Source organism: Athene noctua, chromosome 5, assembly GCF_965140245.1.
Source record: "Athene noctua chromosome 5, bAthNoc1.hap1.1, whole genome shotgun sequence".
NCBI classification, from domain to species: Eukaryota; Metazoa; Chordata; class Aves; order Strigiformes; family Strigidae; genus Athene; species Athene noctua.
This window is the reverse complement of record NC_134041.1, coordinates 18044189-18067841: the sequence shown is the minus strand read 5'-3', so window position 1 is coordinate 18067841 and position 23653 is coordinate 18044189. Positions and strand designations below refer to the sequence as shown.

The window sequence follows — 23653 nt, the reverse complement described above, 5'->3', positions numbered from 1 at the left end:
AGGGCAGGACCCGCCGCTGCGCCTCTCTTTGTCCCCTCGCCGCGACCCGTAGCGAGCGCTCGGCGGGCCCCGCCCACCGCTGCCGCTATATAAGGGGGAGCGTCGCAGCGCCGCCTGACTTCCCAGGGGCGCTGCGGCAGGAGGGAGGCAAGATGGCGTCCACGAGCCGGTACGGGAGGCCGGCCTGGGCGCTCGGAGGGGCCCGTGTGGAGGAGGCGGCGGAGGCGGGAGGGGCTCCGCCATCTCTCCCTGTCCGCGGAACAGGAGGGAAAATGGCCGCGTTGCCCCTGCTGCCACCCGGGGAGGAACTGGCGTCCCCAGCGCAGCTGGCCCCTCTTCGGTTGCCCGTGTCTTAGGGCCGCTCCGTGTGCGGCTCCCGGGGTGGCAGGAGGCCGGGGAGGGCCGCGGGCAGCCGGGCCTGTTCGGGATTCTCCGTGTGCGCCGGGCCGGGTGGCCCCCGGGCGAGTGGCCTCCCAGGGGCCGCCAGAGGTTGGGAGCACCGGGGGGCTGAGCTCGCCGCCTCATTTTTCGTGTCGTTATTAGTCGGTAGCGCTCCGAGAGGAAGTGAGCGGTTTAGGGGATTTCGTGGCGATTTGTGACTTGATTCCGTTTTCTTGCCGGGCCGAGCTCCCGCCTCGGCAGTGCTTTGCCATGGTGCCGCCGAGCGCAGCTCTGGCAGAGGGCGGGCGGGCCGCGCTCCGCGCGGGGTGTCGCGGTGCCGTAAGGCCTTAGAGCGGGTGCCGGGCGCCCTCCTCCCGGGCCGGTGGGCGGGTCCCGCCCGGCGCGCAGCCCCCGGTGCCGCCGGCCGCCGCTCCCGCTCAGCGCCGCCTCGCAGCCGAGGTAGCGGCTCTGTGGCTGGGCGCCAGGTTATCGGGGCCTGGAAACAAGCTTTTAGGCTCCCACCCCAAATCCGAACTGCCTCTAGGCAGTGGCCAAACGGGTCTCGGGCTCTGATTTAGTCTTTTTTCCTTGGAGACGTACGGAGGTTTTTTTTTCAAGTCGGGAATGAAGGCAGGCCCGTGGAGCGGACTGTGGAGTGACTCTTACTCCTGCTAAACCTGTCCTAGGATCTGGGGAGTGCTTCTTAGTAGTCTTGTTGCAACTCGGGAGCTATTTGCTGGGGTGGACCTTACACACGTGCCATGCATTTTCCTTCAGTGTAGTTGGTTTAGCATAGGAGTACCGCATATATGTCTAGATAAATGAGTTAAAATTGAGATAGGAACACCTAATTTTTACAGTGTTTTGTGAGGGTAAAATCTGAATCAAAACACTTAATATTCTTTCAGGTTTCTGGATTTTATTTTTTTTTTGGGTTTTGCTTAGTGTGTCACTACCCTTTTGCATAATGCCAAATGTCAGATGACTGTACGATCTTTGTCAACAGTTGTCGTATGAAACTACTGGCTGGGAATAGTGAAAAGTAGTCTAAAGAGCTTTTATTTAGTATTTTGAACATAATTTACATCTGACGGTCTTGTGTGTACATGTTCTTTCTGGAGGCTTTAATATTAATAGAGATGTTGATTTTCATTTTGAGTCTTAGATATTTTTCTGAACAATCATTGGATTAAAATATTTGGGATTGGGTTTTTTTTGTTCTTTTGACTCATCAGATATACCTAAAAAGTAAAAATTAAGGTGGGATATATAGGTTAGACTGAAATAACGGACTAGTGCGAAAGGGTAAAACTTGGATTAATTTAACTTTTAAGAGGATGTTTTCTACGATTGAAAGGATTAGAAGTTATTTTTTGGTACAGTCAGATTGAGGTTGGTGGGTTCTTGTAACAGTTTTTTTGCGATCAACTTCTGTACCATCTACTTTTTAGCTAAAGCAAATGGCTTTGTTGAATATATGGACCCCAATTATAAATTTTTATTACTCACTTTTGAAATGACTGAACGGTCACTAGTAGCTTGAATGAGGTGTTTACTTTTAAGACATTTGGTTAGAAGCAATTGGTTGTTACTTTAGTCAGTAACTAAAAGCAGTTGTGTTAAATAGTGCTAATGCTTTATAGGAAGTTTTCTATATCTGCTGTAGCCCTTGAAGAGGTGCATAGATGTTAAAGAAATAGATCCCTGTTATCAAAAGCAGTTATCATAGAATCGCCTTCATGAGCTGATTGTTTTTAGTTAAGATCTCGCAATTAATGAGTTGCTTAATTTAAAATGGGACTTTGAATACATGAAAATAATAAAACAGTGGTAGAATCAGCTGTTTTCTAGAAATGTGTGTGTGTGCACTCATTTATGAATTAAGGATCTGGTAAATAATATTGATCTGATTACAATGAGTGAGAATGCTTATTTGGAATGAAGTAATTGCCACTAACTTCTTGGGGAACTTCATTTACTGATAGACCGTGAGACTACACTTAAGTCTGTTATTTAAATTTTTTTAATGTTTTAATTTGAAGGGGTTTGAGTACAAGATACATCACAAAATTTGACATTTAAGGTGAACTGAAGTCTTGATTGTCACAGCATTTAAATAAAAGGTGAACTCGAGGTTAATATTCTATCACTCAAATCACTGTAAACTCTGTATTATTAAAGTGTTCTTTTTAGCAAGGAACTTTTTGATAGGCAGCCTGTTGGATTAAAAGTAATTAATGCTTCTAACTTTTTTCCTTAGTTTGGATGTACTTCCAAGAGTGAGTTGCCCAAATCATCCAGAAACCTCTCTAGTAGAGGATTACAGAGCTGGTGATATGATTTGTCCTGATTGTGGGCTAGTAGTAGGTAAGTGACTATCCATATTTTTATGAATTACCATATACCATATAGATCTACATGCAGAGTTTATTTGTTTTCCCACAAAACTGGTATATAATAATTCAAGTATTAAAAGGTTTTGATTTGATACCTAAATGTTTTCTGTTGACTAAAAGGTTTTGAATAGTCTGTCTTCTGGTAACTTCTTACATTATTAAAAGAATCAAACTGTCTTTAAAGATTGAAAATTCAAAATATGGTGTAATATTGAATTAGAATATTGTGCTGTCTAGTCCAGTTAATCACAACTGTTGTTTCAGTCAGGAAAGTCTAAGAAATGTAATAAAAGCTCTTTGTCAAATAACTTGCTAACAAAAAAAAATCTCAAGTTTCCCATTAAAGGTTATCTTCTGTCCTGAAGGATTTCTCTTTATATCCTTGCCAGCACCTGTTTTTATTAATTACTTGTCCTAAAGTTTTTAATACTATCCAAAGTAAATATGCAGTTTTTCCTTGGAATTTTGCTGAGCTCTTTTACTCTGTTTGTGTGGCAGCAACTTCCACAGGCTAAACTTTGTTTCTAAACAGGAATACTTAGTATGAAAGGCCATTTAGGCATTGTCTTTGTTGAAATGAGAGAGAGGAAGAAACATGATGTCATAGAACATGCTCCATATTCATTTATATGTATCTTTTTTAGGATGAACATCTTAGTGTGCATCTTACTATCTTTATTCCTTTTACATGGGAAGATTTTTATGCTTGTATTATGATCATTCTTTAATTTCTATTTCTCATTTCTATTAAGTTTTTGTAGACATTTGTTCTGGTTTTGTCTGGGATAGAGTTAGTTTTCTTCCTGGTAGCTGGTACAGTGCTGTGTTTTGGATTTAGTGTGAGAATGATGTTGATAACACACTGATATTTTAGTTGTTGCTAAGTAGCGCTTATCTCAAGTTAAGGCTTTTTCAGTTTCCCAATGTTCATCATTATTATTGTTATTATTTTATTTAATTTTCGTTATTAAACTGTTCTTATCATACTCCGTGAATTTCACCCTTTTTTCCTGATTCTTCTCCCCATCCCACTGAGAGAGGGGGGAGGAGGGAGTAAGCAGCTGCATGGTGCTTAGTTGCTGGCTGGGGTTAAACTGTGACAATATGCCATGACCAAAAGAAAATCCTCTGTTTTGAGGGTGCATGTTCAAGTGATTCATTCAGTGATGTTAAATATTTCAGAGGGTTTTATATCCCTTTCTTCTAGACTGTGGTGATTTTGTTTTGGTTCTTGTCTTGCGCTGAATTAAAAATTTTTGTACTGCTGTTAGAATGAATCAAATGATTTAATAAGTTACAGCAGAACTAGTACTTATTTAGCCAGGTGACTAAAATATGTGTCTTTTGTTTCTACAAACAGCAAACTTCCATACAACTTATTAAAAGAAATGTTAAAATATTGAAATTTGAGTAACTATTTCAAGACTGTTAAACCATTTAAAAGGTCAGGGGGAGGTTTGTTACTTTCTTTGTTAAAAGAAGGTCTGGTTTAAATTGCATAAATTCTGGTAAAGATAAATTAATTGTAATAAATTTGCTGATTAAAAATTCAAATGTCCACAGCAATATTTCCTCCTGAAATAACGGTAACAGACTTATAAGTTATTGCTTAAAACTAGTTTTGTTCATGTTCAGCTCTTTGTGTGGCTGCCGTAGAAGTTGAACCAAAGTTTAGAAAAGCCCATCTTGATCAGTTCATAACTTTTAAAGATAATTATGGCTTTTGAAGACGAGGGAAAGGTTTTGTTTGATACATGTCATTTTTAAGAACACACTCCCTAATCTGGGAGTTTATCAGAAATCTCACTTCATGTACCTTCTGTTGTTTAGTTACAGTGTATTCTTGGTTTAGAGATTTACTCTCTGGTCTTTTCTGAATCAAGTAGTGTTTCAGTAAGATTGAAATTTGAAGTTAAATCCAGTATGCTGCTTTCTCTTTGCACAGTATTTTTCACTTGTTTCAAGTAAACTGTGCTTTTTTGCTGTGCATTATTAAAACAAGTCTTCTAGTGTCAACATGACTGAAGCTGGTGACTTTTTAATATTGCTTCAAAATACAGCTTTAGTCTACTAAATGTTCTGATCTGCATTTTCACTGCTACTTTTCCTGGGTTGGCTTGTGTTCCATCTTTTCATGGTAACTGTTTCCAACTTGTTAACTTTTCCTCCTGCTAATTGCTATTTGCATGAAAGGCAGTCAGAGACCTAAATTGAAATTATCCATGGAATTTTGATACTAATCTGGGTTGACATGCATCTGAAACTTTACACACCTATGTCCAAGTTTATCTGCTGTCATAAATCTTATGTTTTATTATATATTTTTTTCTCAAATAATTCTAAGATAAGTGGTACAATAAGTGTTTGTGTGCTGGCTTGAGGATTCATGAACAGAGTTCTTAGGGTTTGGAGAAGTAGTTAGTTCTGTGTTCACTGAAAACCTTGACTGTATCTCATTCTTCAGACAGACTTGGTGGAAGGAGAAGCATTTTGTTCAAGAACACAAGGCTAGTAAATCGTTTTTTTTGACAGGTAAATATTTTGCTCGCTACCTTTTAGGCAGTAAAAAAGGCTGGAAGTCAGCTGATATGCCAGAAGGGGCTGAAGAAAGCAGAATCATAGTGGAATACACAGCACTGAATTTTCTTGATGTAGCAAGGTGGTGAGCTGAATTTCAGAGGGGGATAAGAATGAGTCTAGTGGCATGTACAGCTGTGTAGCGTCTCAGCTAGGTAGGAATACCTTTCTAAGCAAAGACTTTCCTTAAACTTCTGTATAGCTTCATTAAATGTTATCTTAGTGTGCAGGAGTTGGAGCAGTGAGAAGTTTGTTTTCAGTATTTAGTAAGTCATTTTCTCTAACTGGTTAGCTCTGTCTGCTTCAATAGGCAGATATAGCTTAGAGGAGAACAGTGCTCTTGTATGGAGTCTTTTTGGATAGCCTTAAAGTGGAGGTCTGTCTTCAGTGAGAATCCTTGGACATGTATCAATTTGTTAAAGCTTTGAATCAGATGATGACCTATATTCAGATGTTTATTCCATGTTCTGCATCTACCTGAGTGTTCAGTTAAAGAACTTTTTTGAAAAATGTTCAATAGCTTGTGGTCAGCAGTAAGGCTGTTAGAAAATTCTGTCAGACTATTCTGTTAGGTAATGCTTCTGAACAGTTTAAGAAGTAAATGGTGCATCTTAAATTCAGTTTTGATCTATGAAGAACAGGTAAGTTTTAACTACACCACAGATATTTTTTTCTCTACGATGCAAGAGACAAGTAGGAGGGGGTTTCATGATTGCCTCTCTGATGGCCAGTCCATTACTCAGGATGTCTGTCATTAGGGATAAGATTGATTACATCTGTACATAGATGCTTGTTTTCTGAAAACCTTTTTTTTTCCAGCTGTTGATAGTGTTCTGTAAGCAGAGAAGATGCTCAAGTACTTCTGACTTGGATCCAGTAGAGGGCAGTTACGCAGTTATGTCTATTCTAGTGTCTTTATACCTCCAAATGTTGAAAAATCTTTTCATATTTGGGTGTATGTTTATGGTTACTTTCTGAGAGTATTATCAACATTTAAAACTAAAATATGAAATCTCAATTTAAAGTATTGCTTAAATAGGCAAAAATCTTTAGATATGGATGTGTATTGGTACCATAGATCTGATTACTGCTTCTGCACCTGGTGTCCAGAGCACTAGAAAGTGTCTGATGGGGTAGTCCTTGCAAACAAAACTCTTTGCATCCATGGAAAAGCTAATTATAAAGGATGCTAATAATTAAAGAAATTCTGAATAGTTGACACATGCATGAGCATTCATGGATGCTTGATTTGCACATGGGAGTCTGTAATATGAAGAAAGTGACTTGCTAGCCTTTTTCAGAAGCATTTCAAATAGTCTGTTTTAAATCTAACCCATTTCAGCTTGTCCAGGTTTTGGCTGGGATAAAACTTTTTTTTTTCCTTCCTACTTAGTAGCTAGAATAGTGCTGTGTTCTGGATTTAGTATGGGGTTTGATATGAGAAGAATGTTGATAATACACTGATGTTCTTAGTTGTTGCTAAGAAATCTATGCCCTGCTAGTGCACAGGTACACAAGAAGCTGTGAGGGAGCAGAGCCAGAGCAACAGACCCAAATTGGCCAGTGGAATATTCCATGTCATATAACATCATGCTCAATATATTGTTAAGGGTCAATTTGGAAACTCGCTCTGGCTTCTGGGATTGTGGTTTCAGGATTCTCTCTTCTCTGGGATCGCTGTCTGGGAACGGGCTGGGCATTGGTCAGCGGGTGGTAAGCAATCATTGTGCATTACTCATATTTTCTATTATTACTATGATTATTATAATTATTTCAATTATTAACTTGTTTTTATCTCAGCCTGTGTCCTTAACCTTACCCCTCCAACAATATTGCCCGTTCTCTGGGGGTGGGGGAGGGTGAGTGAGCGGCTGCGTGGTGTTTGGCTGCTGGCTGGGTTTAAACCACCACACAGCTTTAAAGACGAGGGTGATGGTTCTAGCTGTTTCGGCAATAATGCTTGTAACAGTGGAGACTTAGACTTTAGATGTCAGAGGTGGCATCTTTTATCAGGCTTTGTAATAAGCACTGCTATTAGCATGAAATTTCTTGGAGGGTGGAGATTTTCTAGTTAGTGGGTTCTAGGCTGGGAGCCAGAGGTGTTTGAGAGCCACTATGAAGAATGCTTCCATTGGTTGAAGTACTAAATTTATTTAGTGGAATAACTAACATTTTGAATCATCCTGTTTCAGGAATATTTTTTTTACTTGCTTCCTTATCAGATTGGCAAAGTGATTTAGGGCAAATAGGGCTAGAAATGATCTGAACTCCTGATGGAAGAAGAGTCCAAAGCCTCTTATTTTTGTGATATAGTGTAGATCAGACACATTTTTTCACTGAGATTCTGTCGTTTGAAGCATCCTTTGCAATTACTTGAGCTGTTTGTCTTTTAAAGACCACAAGTCCTGGAGAGGTCTAACTTCGACCAGACTTGTTCACTAGATTGTTTAACATTTCTACTCATTATTACAAGCCGATGGTTTAGGAAGCTTGGAAATCCTACTATATTTGTAATCATTTTGATATGCAAGAGCTGCTAAGCCTCTGTTCTTGTAACAGTCATTTGCTGGCAGCGTTATACTGTGTGTTTCAATCCATAGTTGCCTGCTGGTACTGGTATGATGCTGTTGATGTCTGGAAAATAGTCAAAGTCTTGTGTGGATTTTGTTCATTTTTGTTTGGTTAACATCTCAAAGCCTGCTGTGGTTCTGTCGTTTCAGCTGAGTCTTGTGAATAGGCTCGTGCTGCTGTTGGTGATGATGCATTTGTGGTGTTGACAATTTATTGAAAACAAGTTAGCTTCTTGAAAATAATATTGCTATCTTACCGAAGGCTGGAAATTTTGTAGAAAAACCTCTAACTGTAAAATTGTGGTGTTTTTTTTCTTTTTTCCCTCAAGAGTTTATTTTTTGATAACATTCAATATATCTGGTCTTAAATACAAGTTCTAAAGCTGAAAATGGAAAAAAAAATTGAGTTTATATTTTGGAAGCTATAAAGCTGAGTACTACTGTATGGGGCAGTGCATAAGGTAATAAATAGAATATGGAGTAGATATCTGGAGTAATGTGTCTAGCTCTGGGCTCCTTGGTACCAGAAAGATAGAGACTTGCTGGAGCAAGCCCAGCAGAAGGCTGCAAAAGTGATTTAGGGACTGGAGCATCTTCCATATGAGGAGAAACTGACAGCTAAGACTGTTATGTTAGCCTGGAAGAGAGAAGGTTCAGTTCAGCCTGGCTCTGTGTGGTTACATGTCCCCATGATTCTCTTCAGCTTGTGTTCTACTACCTAGGTTTTTTATTGTAGTTTGTTTCAGCATCTCATTACTCTGGTTAATAAGGAGTTGACTGAAATTAATTGTAATTCTGTATATTTTTTTAAAAATATTGGCGGTATGAAATGCTTTTAGTTAAAAATATATGTGCTCACTAGATGGCAGCAGATTCCTTAACTAACTGTAAGAAAAACATTCTGTAGAAACAGTAGGTATTTTGGTACTTCAGAATGCAAATAAACTTTACCATATTTATGTTAAGATTAAAATATTAGTTAACAATACATAGAATTTGATGAATGTACAGCTAACGTTAGAGCTTCTCTGAAAAAGACTTAAGAATATACCTTCTCAGAACTGTTTCAAGACTGGATAACATTACTTGAGTCTTGAATGTCATCCTATTTCTTGTTTTGATTAAACATCTTCAATTTGCAGCTATGTTGCTTTCATAGAACAGATAATACAAAATGTGAAAAGAGAATAAAGTACACGTGTATTATGAGTTAATTGCAATTGGAGTGTAACAAAATAGCTGTTACTGTTTTTCTATAAATATGTAAGTGCAAATTCAGGGCTTGTTGAATGAAAATATTTTCCTTTAAGAAATCACTTTCTATTCTTGGGGAGGAGTAAACATACATAACTGGTGATGTGTAGATGTTTTAAGCTAACTTTTAAAAGCTGTTCAGAGTTTTGATACTGACCTGAGTTTACTCTTGCACTTCCGTAGCGCATGCTCTTTGCATTTGGCAGTTGTGAAGAAAAGTAACCTTGGTTTGAGGTTTTCCGTTCTGAATAACAGTTCTGCATTTTACTAAATGAGCTTTTCAGATGGTAGGTAACCTGAGTCAGTGAAGTTTGCAGTGTGTATTTCCACTAGAGCCTATGTATTAGTCTATTAGACTGTATTTTAAAGAATAACTGAATACTGGAAGAATGGTTTATGAAATGAAATGGTGCAATGAAGAAAAACTTGTATGGTCAGAAGGATGCTTCACAACATTGGTCTGGAGATGGGTTCCATAAAGATTTGGTCCTGTAAACTGCATTTTTCATATGTATTTCAGAGGAGGAAGCTGAGGAGATGAATTTGTCAGTCTGATGAAAATTAAATAAAGGAGTGTCTAATGTAACCATATCTAGTGAAGCTTATTTTTGTTCAAAAGGATTTCATCAAAAGGAAGTAATGAAGGGAATATGCAGCCACTCCCATACTTATCGTGGCTCGATACCATTGCCAAAACCAGTATAATAACGATGTGAGAAAGCAGAGACAATTTTGTAAGGCACTTATTGGGAGCTCTGGTGTTTGACTGTCAGCCTTTTTTTCCAGGTGCTTCAGGAAAGCAAATCAGTAGTGTATGACCCAGCAAATTCAGTTTAGGACTTGTAATGTTAGCTCAGGACCAGTCTTTAAGACTGATTCCATACACTGCTTTTTGTAAGACTGACTTTGGTATTCTAAGGTTTTGTTTTGATCATTTAGGGTGGGGCTTATTTGCATCTATACTAACATCACAGTTCCAGAGTAGTTTTTTAAAGCGTTGAAAATAATAAATGCCACACTTTTGTGTGTGTGTCGAATGGGATGTATTTTCCATCTGTGGAAAACTTTTGGCCTATTTGTTCCATTTTTGTTAATATTTCTAGCTTGTCACACTTCTATAGAAGCCTTTTGAAAGGTGGACTGCACTTGCTAGGACCTCTGTGTATTTTAAGACACTGAGTATACAGAAAAACTTATTTTCTGCAATAGCAGATCTCTTGGCAAAGTAAAAATGCTTGCATGCTGCATCTTAATTACACAAATACTTTATATTCAGTGATTTGTTCTACTTAATCTTTTCTCACTCTGAAATAGTAGTCTCAATCCTCTGTTTGTAATATGTTTGCCAAAGCAGGCAGTGATATAACACTTTTTTGTTAGAGCGGGAATGGTTCATAACTCACAAGAGGCAGATCCCTGAGTGAGTCATTTAGGTCATTCCCACTTGTGTGGAAAAAATATTACATCATTGCCCTGTACTCAGTGTTCTATTTATACCATGCCAGAATTTTAAGTACATTTTGCTTTTTTTAGATGCTGTAAACAGTATTGGGGGGTTGTCTTAATGTTACTGCTAGGCCATAGAAGGAGCATTACTGAGTCAAGTATTTACAGAGAGTCCAGGAGCTAGAGGAGCGTTCTGTCTGCTAATTTAAGCTTGCAAGAAGGGGAGACCTTTGCAGCAGAAAGAATGGATTTGTGCCTTCTTTTACTCTGCTATATACTTAACCTTCCTGGTTTTGATTTTTTTTTTTTTTTCCCTCCCCTTCTTGGTTTTCATTAGAGCAGTAAATAAAGGTGGAGCATAGCTGTGAGCATGTCTGGCAAATATTGATGAGAACACCTCTAACCTAAATTTATTCTTGCTGGTTGTGGTCATGTCTTATGGTTCATTCACAGCTTTCAATTTCAAGTGTATTCCTTGGATAATATTAAAAATATCCCCCCCTCCCCAAGTAATTGTGCAGTTGCACCACTATGTCCCTTGCTCCTGTATTTTCTCCAGCTTCATATCTTGCATTCTTGTATTACCATTGCTTGTGGAGTGCTTTTTGTCTGCTTACGTTTTCACTGGGTTAAACCAGCCTCTGTGGTTTCGTACTAAGGCTTCTGTACCGGAAACTTTTCTTGCAGCCAATGCTACTTATGTTTTGCAGACATTTCTTTCACAACACAAACACTGATAAAAGTAGTGAATTTTTCCTCGGGTTTAACGAAGCAGGGTGACAATCATATTGAAGTTTCTTCTGATATTTTACACAGAGCTGTAATCTGCTTTGCTGCAAAACACTAGGAAAAGTGTTCTTTCTGTGCTTTTCTGTATGTGTATTCTTAAAAATTCTCTGGTATTACTCTGGAGGCAACACCTTTCAGATGCAGCTTTTACCAGACCTGTGAATAGAATGAACTGTACTGCTGACAGCAAGGGGGTGTGTTGGGGTTTTTTGTTTGTTGTGGGTTTTTCCCTCCCCCTAAGATTGTGCTGCTGTGATTACTGGAGGGCTTTTGCCTGCATCAGAATGTTGGTTAGAGTTATTTCTCAATCTGAAAAGTTGCTGTAGAAAAGGTTTAGATGAAAGTTAATTTGAATAGAGGACTACAAGGAAAGTTGTTTCAGAGAATGTGGGTTTAGTGTTTTTTCTGCTTTCTCTGAATCTGTATTTAAACTCTTCCAAATATAACAAGGTAGGTAGAGTTTAAGAAGAAATAGTTGTATGTATATATATCGTGTGTTGATACTGTCAAGCATCATAAATGGAGTTGAGGGTCAGATGTCCCTTCAAGAACAAGAATTGAGCTGCAAAATGTCATTATGGCTGATTGATGGGTGACATTTCAGAGTACCAAGGACCTGGAGCTCATGCATAGAAGTGATTTATTACAGCTTAATGAGATTGTGTATGATAGATAATTCACATGTGCACTTTGAACACATGGCAAATGTGAGAGAATTTGCTAAGTTACAATAACTTACTAATTTATCTAAGCGCTGAGAACAACTGTAGGCAACCATGACTTCCAGCTTGAAATCAAGGTCTTGATTACTTTTGTACATTGAAGATGACATGATATTCTTTAAGGATAATTGTAACTCTTTGTGTTCTGGGTGTATTTCTCTAGTGGCATTTTTTTTCCATTGCCTTCAACTTAACTTGTGAATCCTAAACAATTTGATATATTGTCTTGCAAGTTACTGTTCTGTTTGGGAATGTCAACAGACTGCTGCCTTATAATGCTCAGATGTGTAACTTGCTGTTTCATGAAATATTTCAAAACATTACATTAATGCAGACTGTTGCTTTCTGTAAACTTAGGTGACCGGGTCATAGACGTAGGGTCAGAGTGGAGAACTTTCAGCAATGACAAAGCTACAAAAGATCCATCTCGAGTTGGGGATACCCAAAATCCTCTGTTGAGTGATGGCGACTTGAGTACAATGATTGGCAAGGTAACACTTAAAATGAAAAATTTTACTAAGTTTGAGTGTTTTTATGTGAAGTACATGTTTGTATGTCCTTAGGGAAACTATGCAGACAGTATTTACAAAGAGATTTTGTCTAAACTGAGCTCTTATACTGCAATGATGTGTAAAATGTGGCTTTTTCCTGGGGGTAGCACGAAAGGGCTGACCTCTTCAACAAAAGTAGAGTTTGTAGTGCTGTGGGGTTACTTGCCACTCTTTGGTATGCTGCTATAAATAGAAAAGCTGATGCAATCTTTAAAAAAACACTGGTTTAGCATGTGTATTTGAGATGATTCTGAAATAACAGATACTTAGTTTTGAGGTCTCAATAGCTAGTACTGCCCAACTTGAACTGTCAGTTATTGTAATAAAATCTATATTGGATTCATATTGGAGACCTGGAGATGTACATGCATGTTGTACGGGTTTTTCCAGTTAATGTTAAAGCACTAAATGTAGAATTCTTTCATGGTGTGAATGCTCCGGAAGAAAGTATTCAATGCATACTTGAGTTGACATTTAGTGGTACAGCCATATCCTGCTTTTTCCCATGAGAGAGTAAGCAAGATTAATTGCATAAATGCACTCCCTTTAATGAAGTAGTGAACCAGGTAAGTTTTAATTGTTGTACGTTTTGTTACTTTTTTTTACTGCAAGATCCAAATTGATTCTTGTGGATTTCTTGAATGCTTCATGAAGGGTGATCCAGTTGCTGATAAATAACTATTAAAACGTGTATTGCTGCTTTGTGTGTTGTGGTGTATGCCCAGGATTCCTCAGAAGTTTTCTTCCAGTAATGTTGCTAGGATGAAGAAGTCGACATACCTAAATATGTATGGGTGTGTATAGGGGAGTGTGCACCATACCAAGAATTGTTCAAAGAGATGAAGTTGACTAGTGAATACTGATATGGACAGCTAATCTTTCACTATTGGTAAAAAGAAGCCTTCTGTTCAAGGGATTGTCCAAGTAGATGTGTGTGTTTTGGATAACTCCAAGCATTGCTGCCCACCAGTTTTTAGGATGCCTTATGGTTGCTTTTGGAATTCATTCAGGCAAACAATTTTCCACACTACTCCATTAAAATGTTGGCATTGCGAAGTACCTCTGTGAAGCAGTGCTGTAGAAGGCAGTGGAGTTTTAATGTCACCTGTATACATCCAGAAAGATTGTAGTTCTCAGGGCTTGTATTTCTGTTGCTGATTTAGTCAGCTGTGATAAAGATCAGAAATAGCCTTTATAGACAGATGGAGAAATGGACTGTTTGCTTCAGGTGCACACTGTTGTCTCCTTTTGGGACTGTACATACAAGGTTTGTTTTGGGGAGCTCAGTTTAAGGTAGGATGACCCTGAGCTCTTTTAGAACCTGCGTGTTGGAAAAGACAAAAGATATTTCAGCTGAAGGTAGAATATGTATCCAGGTGATCAGGAAATTGTGCTGTTAACCCTCTTCTTTCTGGTGGTTCAGAGCCTCATTTAGAATAAGAGGGGTAGCAACCTCAGTAAGAGAATTAAAGACCTAGAGAAACATCTGTGAAAGGTTTGTTTTTCAATGAAAACTAAAAATTTTCAGAGATGGACATTCATCTAATGAAACAGTTTTTGCTGTTAACTAGCACATCCTAGAATAGGCATGACCAAACCTGCTGTAGCAGAGAGTGCTGTTCAGTGAAGACAAGATGCAGGAATGTCAGTGTGGCACGATTTAACCTGAGAACTCTGAGTAAAAATGTCCAAGTACTGGAACTACCAGGATCATATTGGAGAGTGTAGAGGGAGCAGTGAGTTCTACTGTGGATGTTTTATTTGCATGGGGAGGAATCACGAAAGAGATGCATTATTTTCTACAGGAAGTAGGGAATCTCTTTGACAAAGCACGATGTGTTCTGTACAAGAGTTCCTGTGTTTGTCTTGCCTGTGAGCAGAGGCTCTGGGATGTCAGCTCATTGATGTGAACTCTGTATCAGGAACTGCATTTTTCCTCAGTCATTTGAAAGGAAGAGAATGGCTTATATCAGAAGATGCTGAAGAAAGTTCCTATTGGTGCAGAAAGGGCATGAATTTTGCAGCAAGAATAACTAAACCAAGGATTTCTCAAGCAGTCTTTTGAAGTCCCTGCCAGCAGTAGGCTGGGATGAGGATTAACCTAGATACGCACAGTGGTTGAACAAGGATGAAATTGGTGTAGTCATGAAGATAAGTAGTATCCAACAGAGTGCAGAATGGCTTTCATGAATTCCAGAGAATGAAGCAGGGTAAGATAGTGTTTTCTCAGTTAACAACAATCTTTAGAATGGCCTGAAGTGGACCCCAGATTTGTGTGCCAGAGATTGCTTTAGCCTTTCATGTGGGACAGGGAAGATAGAGGTATTCTTTTCTGCTTGAGGAAGAGCTGCAGATAATAGAATCTTTAAAACAAACACTCCCCCCACCCCACCCCCAAACCAAAAAAGCCCAAAGGACAACCTGTGTCATGGAAAATCCAAAACAGAAGGACATTGATAATTCTCATGGCACATCATATTAGAGGTTTATTGTAAACTGGGGAATGTAGGTGGAAGTGGAGTCTGACCCACTTACCTACAACAATAAAGTTCTGGTGACGACTTGTTGCCTTGAAATAGTAAAGGAAGGGGGCCATTTCTGTTTCACAGAATTGTTTGTCACTCTTTCCTTTTTGAAACCAGGAGGTGCTGCTTTGGGTCCTCTTTCTGCTGGGGGTATGTCATCTGTATCTGCTAGCAGCAAAAAAGAGGCTGCTTTGCCCATGCAAAGGGATTAGTTCCTAATTGGTTTTAGTACTTAAGGGACCCATCTGTCTGAGGCAGCAACAGCCTGCTTTGGAAGAAAGATTAATTTGTCTGTGCAGAGGAGAATGAATAGCATAGCTGGCTGTGGTGGAAGTGGTTTGCATTCTTCAGGCAGATCCTTAGGATACTGGCACAACTATATCTCTCTGAAAGTAAATACTGTGTCCTGCAGTTGATCTGATGACAATGCAGATGAGCTGGAGATGTGAGATGTCTGGCATTAGTTGCGACTTGATTACCAGAATATTATAGTTATTTCTAAAATCCTCATGTAAAATTCAAGAAAAATAACTAAACAAGCAGCTTCTGGATTTGCCTTCATATAATGAACTCTTTTCTATGAATCTAAAATAAAACTTAAGTTTTGCTACCTTGTCTTGGGAAAAGTTGTATTCTGTCAACCTTTGTAGTTAATCTATTCCTTTTTGTAGTGACTGCAACTACAAGAAAATTTAAGTTGGTGAAACAAGAAAATAATGCAATCTTTTAGTATAGAATTCCTATCCTTTGATCAGATGCCTCTGAAAGGAAGCTGGCTCTTATCAGACTGCCTGGCCTGCATCCAGAAGTGCTATATTGATAAGCAGTGTCGAGATACCAAGGGCTGATGATTGAAAAAGAAGAAAGGATCCATCAGACTATAGTGAGCTGGTTATACTGAGCAAGAAGACTGCTGGATCTGGGGGCATTGCTTGGTACTGTGGATAACTTCCAGTCAATGATGCAGATGATGTTGGTGATACTTCTATTTCCTGCTATTAAAGGGGCTATACTGGGGTACAAAGTTGTCTGCCAGCACTGTAAACCTAACCTCCACTGAGCCCCTTCAGAGATTACCGGTGTTTACTGGACTGTGTTTTCTCACTCTAGTTATCTTTGAGGCTGTTTACAGGATTGTATCCTTGAGGTTTCTGCTCTGTTTGAAAGCCAAACAGGTAGAACTCCTGACTTTGACAGGTACCTTTCTTGCTGGGGTGGTAAAGATATGAGTAGATGTTTCATAAAGGCCACAACAGTAAAACACGCAATTCTTAAAGTCTATTTGATTTAGGTTAAAACTGTATGACTTCTGGTTTTTTTCAAGAAGGGGGAAAGGGACTCATAACATGGTTGCCAAGGGTAGAAGCAGTAAAGCATTGTCTGTCAATTGAAGGCTCCAGAAGGAAAGTAGATGGTGCATCTAAATAGCAAATGCAGGGAGAATTGTTGTGGTTTAAGCGGTTGAGATGGAAGAGTATTTTCCAACCCTTTTATAGTTATGAGCTTGTATTGGGTTTGTATAGCAAGGTTTTGGTAGCAGGGGGTGACGGGTGGCTTCTGTGAGAAGCTGCCAGAAGCTTCCCCTATGTCCAACAGAGCCCATGCCAGCCGGCTCCAAGATGGATCCGCTGCTGGCCAAGGCCATTAGTTTAGTGCCTCTGGGATAACATATTTAAGAAGATAAAAAAAGCCAACTGTGCAACAGTAATTGCAGCCAGAGGGAGGAGTGGGAATATGTGAGAGAAACAACTCTGCAGACCCCAAGATCAGTGCAGGAGGGGGAGGAGGTGCTCCAGGTGTCAGAGCAGAGATTCCCCTGCAGCCTGTGATGCAGCCTGTGGTGAGGCAGCTGTGCCCCTGTGCCCAGGTTGGTTCATGGGGGAGCAGTTCTCCACCTGCAGCCCAGTGAGGAGCCCATGCTGGAGCAGGTGAATGCACCTGAAGGAGGCTGTGACCCCGTGGGAGGCCTGTGCTGGGGCAGGTTCCTAGCAGGACCTGTGGCCCCGTGGAGAGAGAGCCTGTGCTGGAGCAGGTTTGCTGGCAGGACGTATGACCCCGTGGGGGACCCACGCTGGAGCAGTTCCTGAAGAACTGCAGCCTGTGGGAAGGACTCATGTTGGAGAATTTTGTGGAGAACTGTCTCCCATGGGAGGGGCCCCATGATGGAGCAAGGGAAGAGTTTGCAGAGTCCTCCCCCTGAAGAGGAAGGAGTGGTAGAAACAGTGTCTGTTAGTTGACCGCAGCCCCCATTCTCTGTCTGCCTGCACCGCTATGGGAAGGTGTTTTAAGATTTGTTTTATTTCTCATTATCCTACTCTGATTTGATTGGCAATAAATTAATTTTTCCCAAGTTGAGTCTGTTTTGCCTGTGATGGTAACTGGTGAATGATCTCTCCCTGTCCATATCTCTACCTGTGAGCCTTTCATTATATTTTCTCTTCCCTGCCCAGCTGAGGAGGGGAGTGATAGAGCAGCTTTGGTGGGCACCTGGCATCCAGCCTGGGTCAGCTCACTGTGGAGCTGTATATTGGGTATGGCTCTTTGAGTGCTCATATTGACGGGGTACTTGCCTGTAGCTGCACTGGTAGTTCTAATATACATAAGCAAATGTTCAAAGGAAAAGGTAACCATAAGTACTGGCAGGAAAATAAAAAATGAGAGATTAAGGAGAACCATTACAAAAAAACCCCTATCTTTTAGGTGCTGTAGAGTGGAACAGGGAAAATCCCAGTGGTGAAGGGGAATGCCTGATGGCCACAGGACAGAGCAGTGTTTCCTGGTAAAGGACTCCCTGGCACGAAGCCTGAGTAAACAAGGACCAGGGACTTGCTGTCAGGGTTGATAGGCCTTTGTATGTGGTCACTCTTCTGTCATCTAAAGGGTTCTGAGCACATGCAGTTGCTCTAAGTGTTTGTGCATAGTGTTATTCTAGGAGGCCGTGATGCCCATGAATGTTGTGAAGTCTTGCAAGGAACAGGGGTATGAGTGATGGCTTGGAAGGAGCTTTTTGACCTGAGACATGTATATTTTGAGCCAAGGGAAGTTGTTCTGGCATAATTTCTGAAAGGAAGGACTAGTGTTGCAGATATGTTTGTAGTGCTTTTTGTGGCCTGAAGTTTTATGTACTTGATTCTTGCTCCTTGCTTACCTTTAAACCTTACTGGGAACCTTTGGACAGTTGGTGTTCATCTAGTCAAGGAAGCAGGATTGTCTTTGGAGCAACCCTGCACTATGTTGGCGTCAGGATCATTTCTGGTCCTTTCATCTGAAAGGACGTTTGAAGGAGTAGAAAAAACCCAAGAATGATCTTGGAATCTAGCATCTGTCATAGAGCCTGTTTAAGGGTCTAGGGAAGCTTGCAGGGGAGGGTTCTGTGCTGGAGTCCTTGCTCTCCACAGCAGTATCAAAAGTGCGTGTGCTTCACAGATACAAGTCTCAACACTAGAGGCATGAGCTCATTGGCAGTGGGGTGTAATTGGAGTCCTTGGGTGTAGGGAAGTGAAACAGTGTAAGTGAATGGTCAAGAGTGAATGCTGTTAGTGTCAGCCAGAGATCATGTATTAAATATAGATGTGCACCTGGGAGAGACTATAGAATTAGAAATAGAATGGGAGTTCCTAAGAACATATATTGGGAAAGAAGAAATAAGCTCTGACTCCTCCTGGGCAACTCAGAGGAATAAGGTGGTGCCAGAGTGTGGTTTGCCCTTTGTTTGCTGTGTTCTGTCCCCACTTCATACCACATGGGCATCCTGGTACGTTGCTGGGTCCTCAAATTGAGAACTCGGTGTGCAAGTGCTGGATGTGAATAGCCAGGTTAGCAGTTAGTCACAGATCAAGATCTGCTTTATGCTTAATGTTTTTGGCAAAATAGTAGTCTCTGTCTGCAGCAGCCACAGTATCAGCTTGTTTAAATGACCAAATCTGTCTGCAATGGAAGTTGGATGCACCTGCCCTGCTAAATTGTTTGAAGGTGCCAGCAAGGATTAAGGGCTTGCTGATTCAGGGAATTCAGGTTTCTACTCATGATGTGGAATTGTTGTGAAGAAATGTTTGCTGCCTGAAAGAACTCATGGCCCCACACACTGTGACAGCAAACACATAAGTAGACAATATAAATTACAGGCATTGCTCTTCTGAACTTACAGGCCATGTTGTTATCAGCTATGACTAATCTGACATGGCATTATTTGTTGAAGACATGTTTCAGACTGATGGCTAATTGAAGACCCTAAACATTTTAGGCCCTCTTAGCTGGACAAAATTAATTGCATATGTACTAGAAGTATGCAATTTGCACTATCTGTTGTAAGGTACAAAAAAAAAGCATGTTAGAAGCTTGTTTTGAAGTTGCCAGGTTGAGTTAGTGGTGGTTCTTCTAATAGCTCAAGCTTTGCTTTTAGGAGGTCTGTGGTTTTCCTCTAAAGACAGAATATATGGATATTTACATTTTGCCCCAATTAAGGCTTGCACCTGCTAGCAGGGCACAGTATCAAATTGGTTTTGAATAGGTCATTGGTTTGGATATTCTCCTTGATGCCTTCATTTTCATATTTGAGTTATCAGTGTAACAACTGGTCTCCAGTTGGCCATAAAATCTTGTTTTTCTGACTTGCCAGTCTGCCACAGTGCAGATGCAGCCCAGATGACATATGGCTTGCATAAAATCTAATCTTGGACCTCCACATTGGTGACAGGAGCATTGAGATGCACACAATGGCTACATGTTAGTAACTTTATTCTTTGAACTACTGTTACATTAGGAAATAAAAATCTCTGCATAATCTGTGGACTTGGAAATCAGAACACGGTTTGAGATGTGCAGAGTATAGAACCTGATGTTTGGAACAGTGCTCGATTGTATGATTTACTTCAGTGATGTTTATTTGTATAACTGAATGCCTTGAATTAAGATGTATAAAGCTGAAAGATGTTTGCTCTTGACATGAGAAGAAAGTTGTTTGTGTTTTATTGACAATAAAAATTTTTCAGGGCACAGGTGCAGCAAGTTTTGATGAATTTGGGAATTCAAAGTACCAAAATCGCAGAACTATGAGCAGCTCTGATCGTGCAATGATGAATGCTTTTAAAGAAATTACGAACATGGCAGACAGAATCAACCTCCCTAGAAATATAGTTGTAAGTTCATGTCTCCCTTCCTTAAATTGTTCTGGCATTGACTTAGTTAGCATAATATAATGAGCACATGAATTTTTGATATTGCTGCTAATTAAATGGCCTAGAGTTAATTAAATTTAGTCTTCTTGCTTTGAAGGATCGAACAAATAATTTATTCAAGCAAGTATATGAGCAAAAGAGCCTGAAGGGAAGGAGTAATGATGCTATTGCTTCTGCTTGTCTCTACATAGCCTGTAGGCAAGAGGGTGTTCCAAGAACGTTTAAAGGTAAGTTTTCAGTGATACAGATTCAATTTGGCTATGAAGTAAAGGTCTAGTTACTGTCACTGTAGGAGGTTGGCTTTCTTATCCCTGGACTTTGCTGGATTGGTTGTTCGCAGCTACTGCTCATGTTTCGGGGGGAAGGATAGGAGGGAATCTGGAAACTTGTTATATTCCTGAAGTGAGTAGGCTTTCAGGCATGGGATTTTTTGTCATAATCCACTGGAAAGAATTTAGCATTTGAAAGTCATTCTGAGTGTTGGTGAAACTTAAAAGGTAGTGGATGATGAAGACTGTTGTAACTGAATTTGAACCAACAGTTCTGCAGTAAATATGTGCAACTTTTCCCTGACACGGGTACAACTTTTTTTTTGCCATTGAGTACCAGATTTCCTTTACTAAGCAAGCTCTATTAATTATCTCCTTACAAGAAACATGCACTGACTGAAGTGATTTGGAAGTCTCACAAATGTGCAAAGCTTATTCCGTGATGGTGGCCTTCATGACATCAGCCTTCTTTGTGGGTCTTACTATTTTGAGAATCAAATTTGATTATTTTGGGGGAGCAAATGATGTCAAGTCTAAAGTTTAATTTTTACTCTTTGTTTAGAAATATGTGCAGTGTCCAGGATTTCAAAGAAGGAAATAGGCCGGTGTTTTAAACTTATTTTGAAAGCACTTGAAACCAGTGTTGATCTGATTACAACCGGAGACTTCATGTCAAGATTCTGTTCTAATCTGGGTCTTCCCAAACAAGTACAGATGGCAGCAACACATATTGCCCGTAAAGCTGTGGAGTTAGATTTGGTTCCTGGGAGAAGCCCTATCTCTGTAGCAGCTGCAGCTATTTACATGGCATCACAAGCTTCTGCTGAGAAAAGGACACAAAAAGGTAAAACATCTTTTCTTCTTTTTTCCTCCGTGTTTTGCTGCTTGAAAGAGAATTCAGTGTTATTGTAAACTTGGATGAGGTCTGTGTGAGTAGTGGTAAGCTGCCATTCTAATTGCATATGGCAAGGACCAAACCAGGATCTCCCATTCTCCAGAATGAAAACTGAGTTAACTGGCCGTGCTCAGTGTAAACTGTGTTTACTTCCTTCTGGCACTAGGAGCTGGATTCTTGAATGCAATAGACTAGTGCATTCACATGAGCACATGTGTGTTCTGCTACTCTAAAATACTCCAAATGCAAACTTGGGCCAGTTGCAGGTAGCGTTACAGTTTTAGATTACAGAGTCTTTAATCGTTCTAGTGGGGGATCACCTAAGTTAGAAGATATTCCTTGACTGCTTGTGAGGCTGTGATAAAGACTGAAAGAGGTGGGACAGCAGGCTTGGCCACAGATCACCAGATCTTCTGGCAGGGTAGCCCTTAAGAAGCCAGCAGAGCTCAGGGCTGTTCTTGAGCTTCAGAGCAGCATGGATCAGCCTCTAGGGCTCAAGAGAGTCCGGCTTATGTGGGGATAGCGCCTGAGGAAGGAAGGGAGCTTAAGGCTGGGGTGGTTAGTACTTGGTGTGACAAAAGGATCCGAGTGCTGGGAGCTGGCTGTGGGAGCTCTCTTGATGTGTCTAGTCCAGATCAGAAATTGTCCAACAATTTCTTAGTGGACAGCTGCTCTTAGGTAAAGAATAACCTTTATCCGTCAGGTGGCGGTGCTCTGTTCTACATTAATCACTGCCTATTCTGTCCCTGGAGCTTTCATCCCGTTGGCGGTTTCCTGCGCATGCGAGTGATCTAGAGCCCAAGCAGTACAATGCCTTCATCCTTGCTTGCTTTGAGCCATTGTTAAGAGTGATTGTTAAAACAAAATACAGCTGCCTGCCATGGATACAGACGTAACTCCATACTCCTTCAGTGCCCTCAGACATGCTGAAGGCTTTCATGCAGTTCAGGGTTTAAATTCCATAAATTTTAAGTTTCTGTGCATCTCAGAGAGGTGTTTCCTTTGCTTATTAAACAGTGCTCTGTGCATTTTAAGGTGAATGTATTTCATGTTTAGCTGACGGTATTGCTTTTTGTCTATGCCTGAGTTTTTTTGCTGGTTTTGCTTATATTTAATTAAAGCATAAAAATGAACATCCTGATGTTGATGATGATTTATTAGAATATTGCTGGGCACATGTAGAGTTTGCAGTAGATGTTTCTAATGACTTGTGCTCTTGGTCTTCTGCCAATTTGAAACTGATACTATTTCAAGATTGATAGCATAAGTGGAATTATGGCATGTGAGAAGACAGACTTATGCATGCACAATATTAGTCTCCATGGTTAAACCCATTTTTACCACGCTTTTGGGAGAGTTATTATGAATTAAGCAGTTTATAGAACTACTTGATAAATTATGCTTGCTGGTTTCTTCAGTGCAAATGGCAAAAGTAAAAACTAATCACTTATCTGCATTTTGTCTTAGAAATTGGTGATATTGCTGGTGTGGCTGATGTTACGATTAGACAATCGTACAGGCTGATCTATCCTCGAGCTCCAGATCTCTTCCCAGCAGACTTCAAGTTTGATACACCAGTAGACAAACTACCACAGCTGTGAAATTGCAGTGTGTTACTTGTAATTTCTCTTTAAAACAAAACAAAAACCAAACCAAACACCAAACCACAGAAAACCCAACAACAACAAACTTGATTTTTGCCTATAATAAAGGATGTACCAAGTGTTAATATTGAGTCTTCATGTTGTGGAACTGGAGGATATGGAGATGGAGCGTAACTGCTGGAACGCAGCACACATTCCAAGGGTAAACAAGCTCATTGTGTGGCATTTTGTATGTATATATTAGTGAAAGTAAATATTTAATGAATCTTGCAACAAACTTAATTTCATATTGTTGTACTTATTTAGATTTCTTTTGTAGGGATCTAGTAAGATGTATTTTGGAAATTTAAAATATTATGTAATTCCCAAATAAACTGTTTTCCAAAAACACTTACCATCTTGTGACTATGACTGCAACTTGACATGCACATACTGTTCCACATGCTGAGAACTGGAATGCAGTCCATAGGATGGTAGAGTTAGCTTCAAACTTGTGG

The 23653-nt window shown here is 40.0% G+C and overlaps 1 protein-coding gene across 1 annotated transcript; it reads left to right on the top strand.

Moving 5' to 3' along the window:
• The first annotated feature begins 109 nt into the window (after positions 1-109).
• GTF2B (general transcription factor IIB) lies at positions 110-23546 on the top strand. The gene is made up of 7 exons (XM_074906529.1): positions 110-169; positions 2642-2748; positions 12493-12626; positions 20203-20349; positions 20486-20615; positions 21220-21501; positions 23020-23546. The coding sequence occupies exons 1-7, from the start codon at positions 153-155 to the stop codon at positions 23151-23153; spliced, it is 951 nt and encodes a 316-aa protein (XP_074762630.1). The 5' UTR covers positions 110-152; the 3' UTR covers positions 23154-23546.
• Positions 23547-23653: the final 107 nt, after the last annotated feature.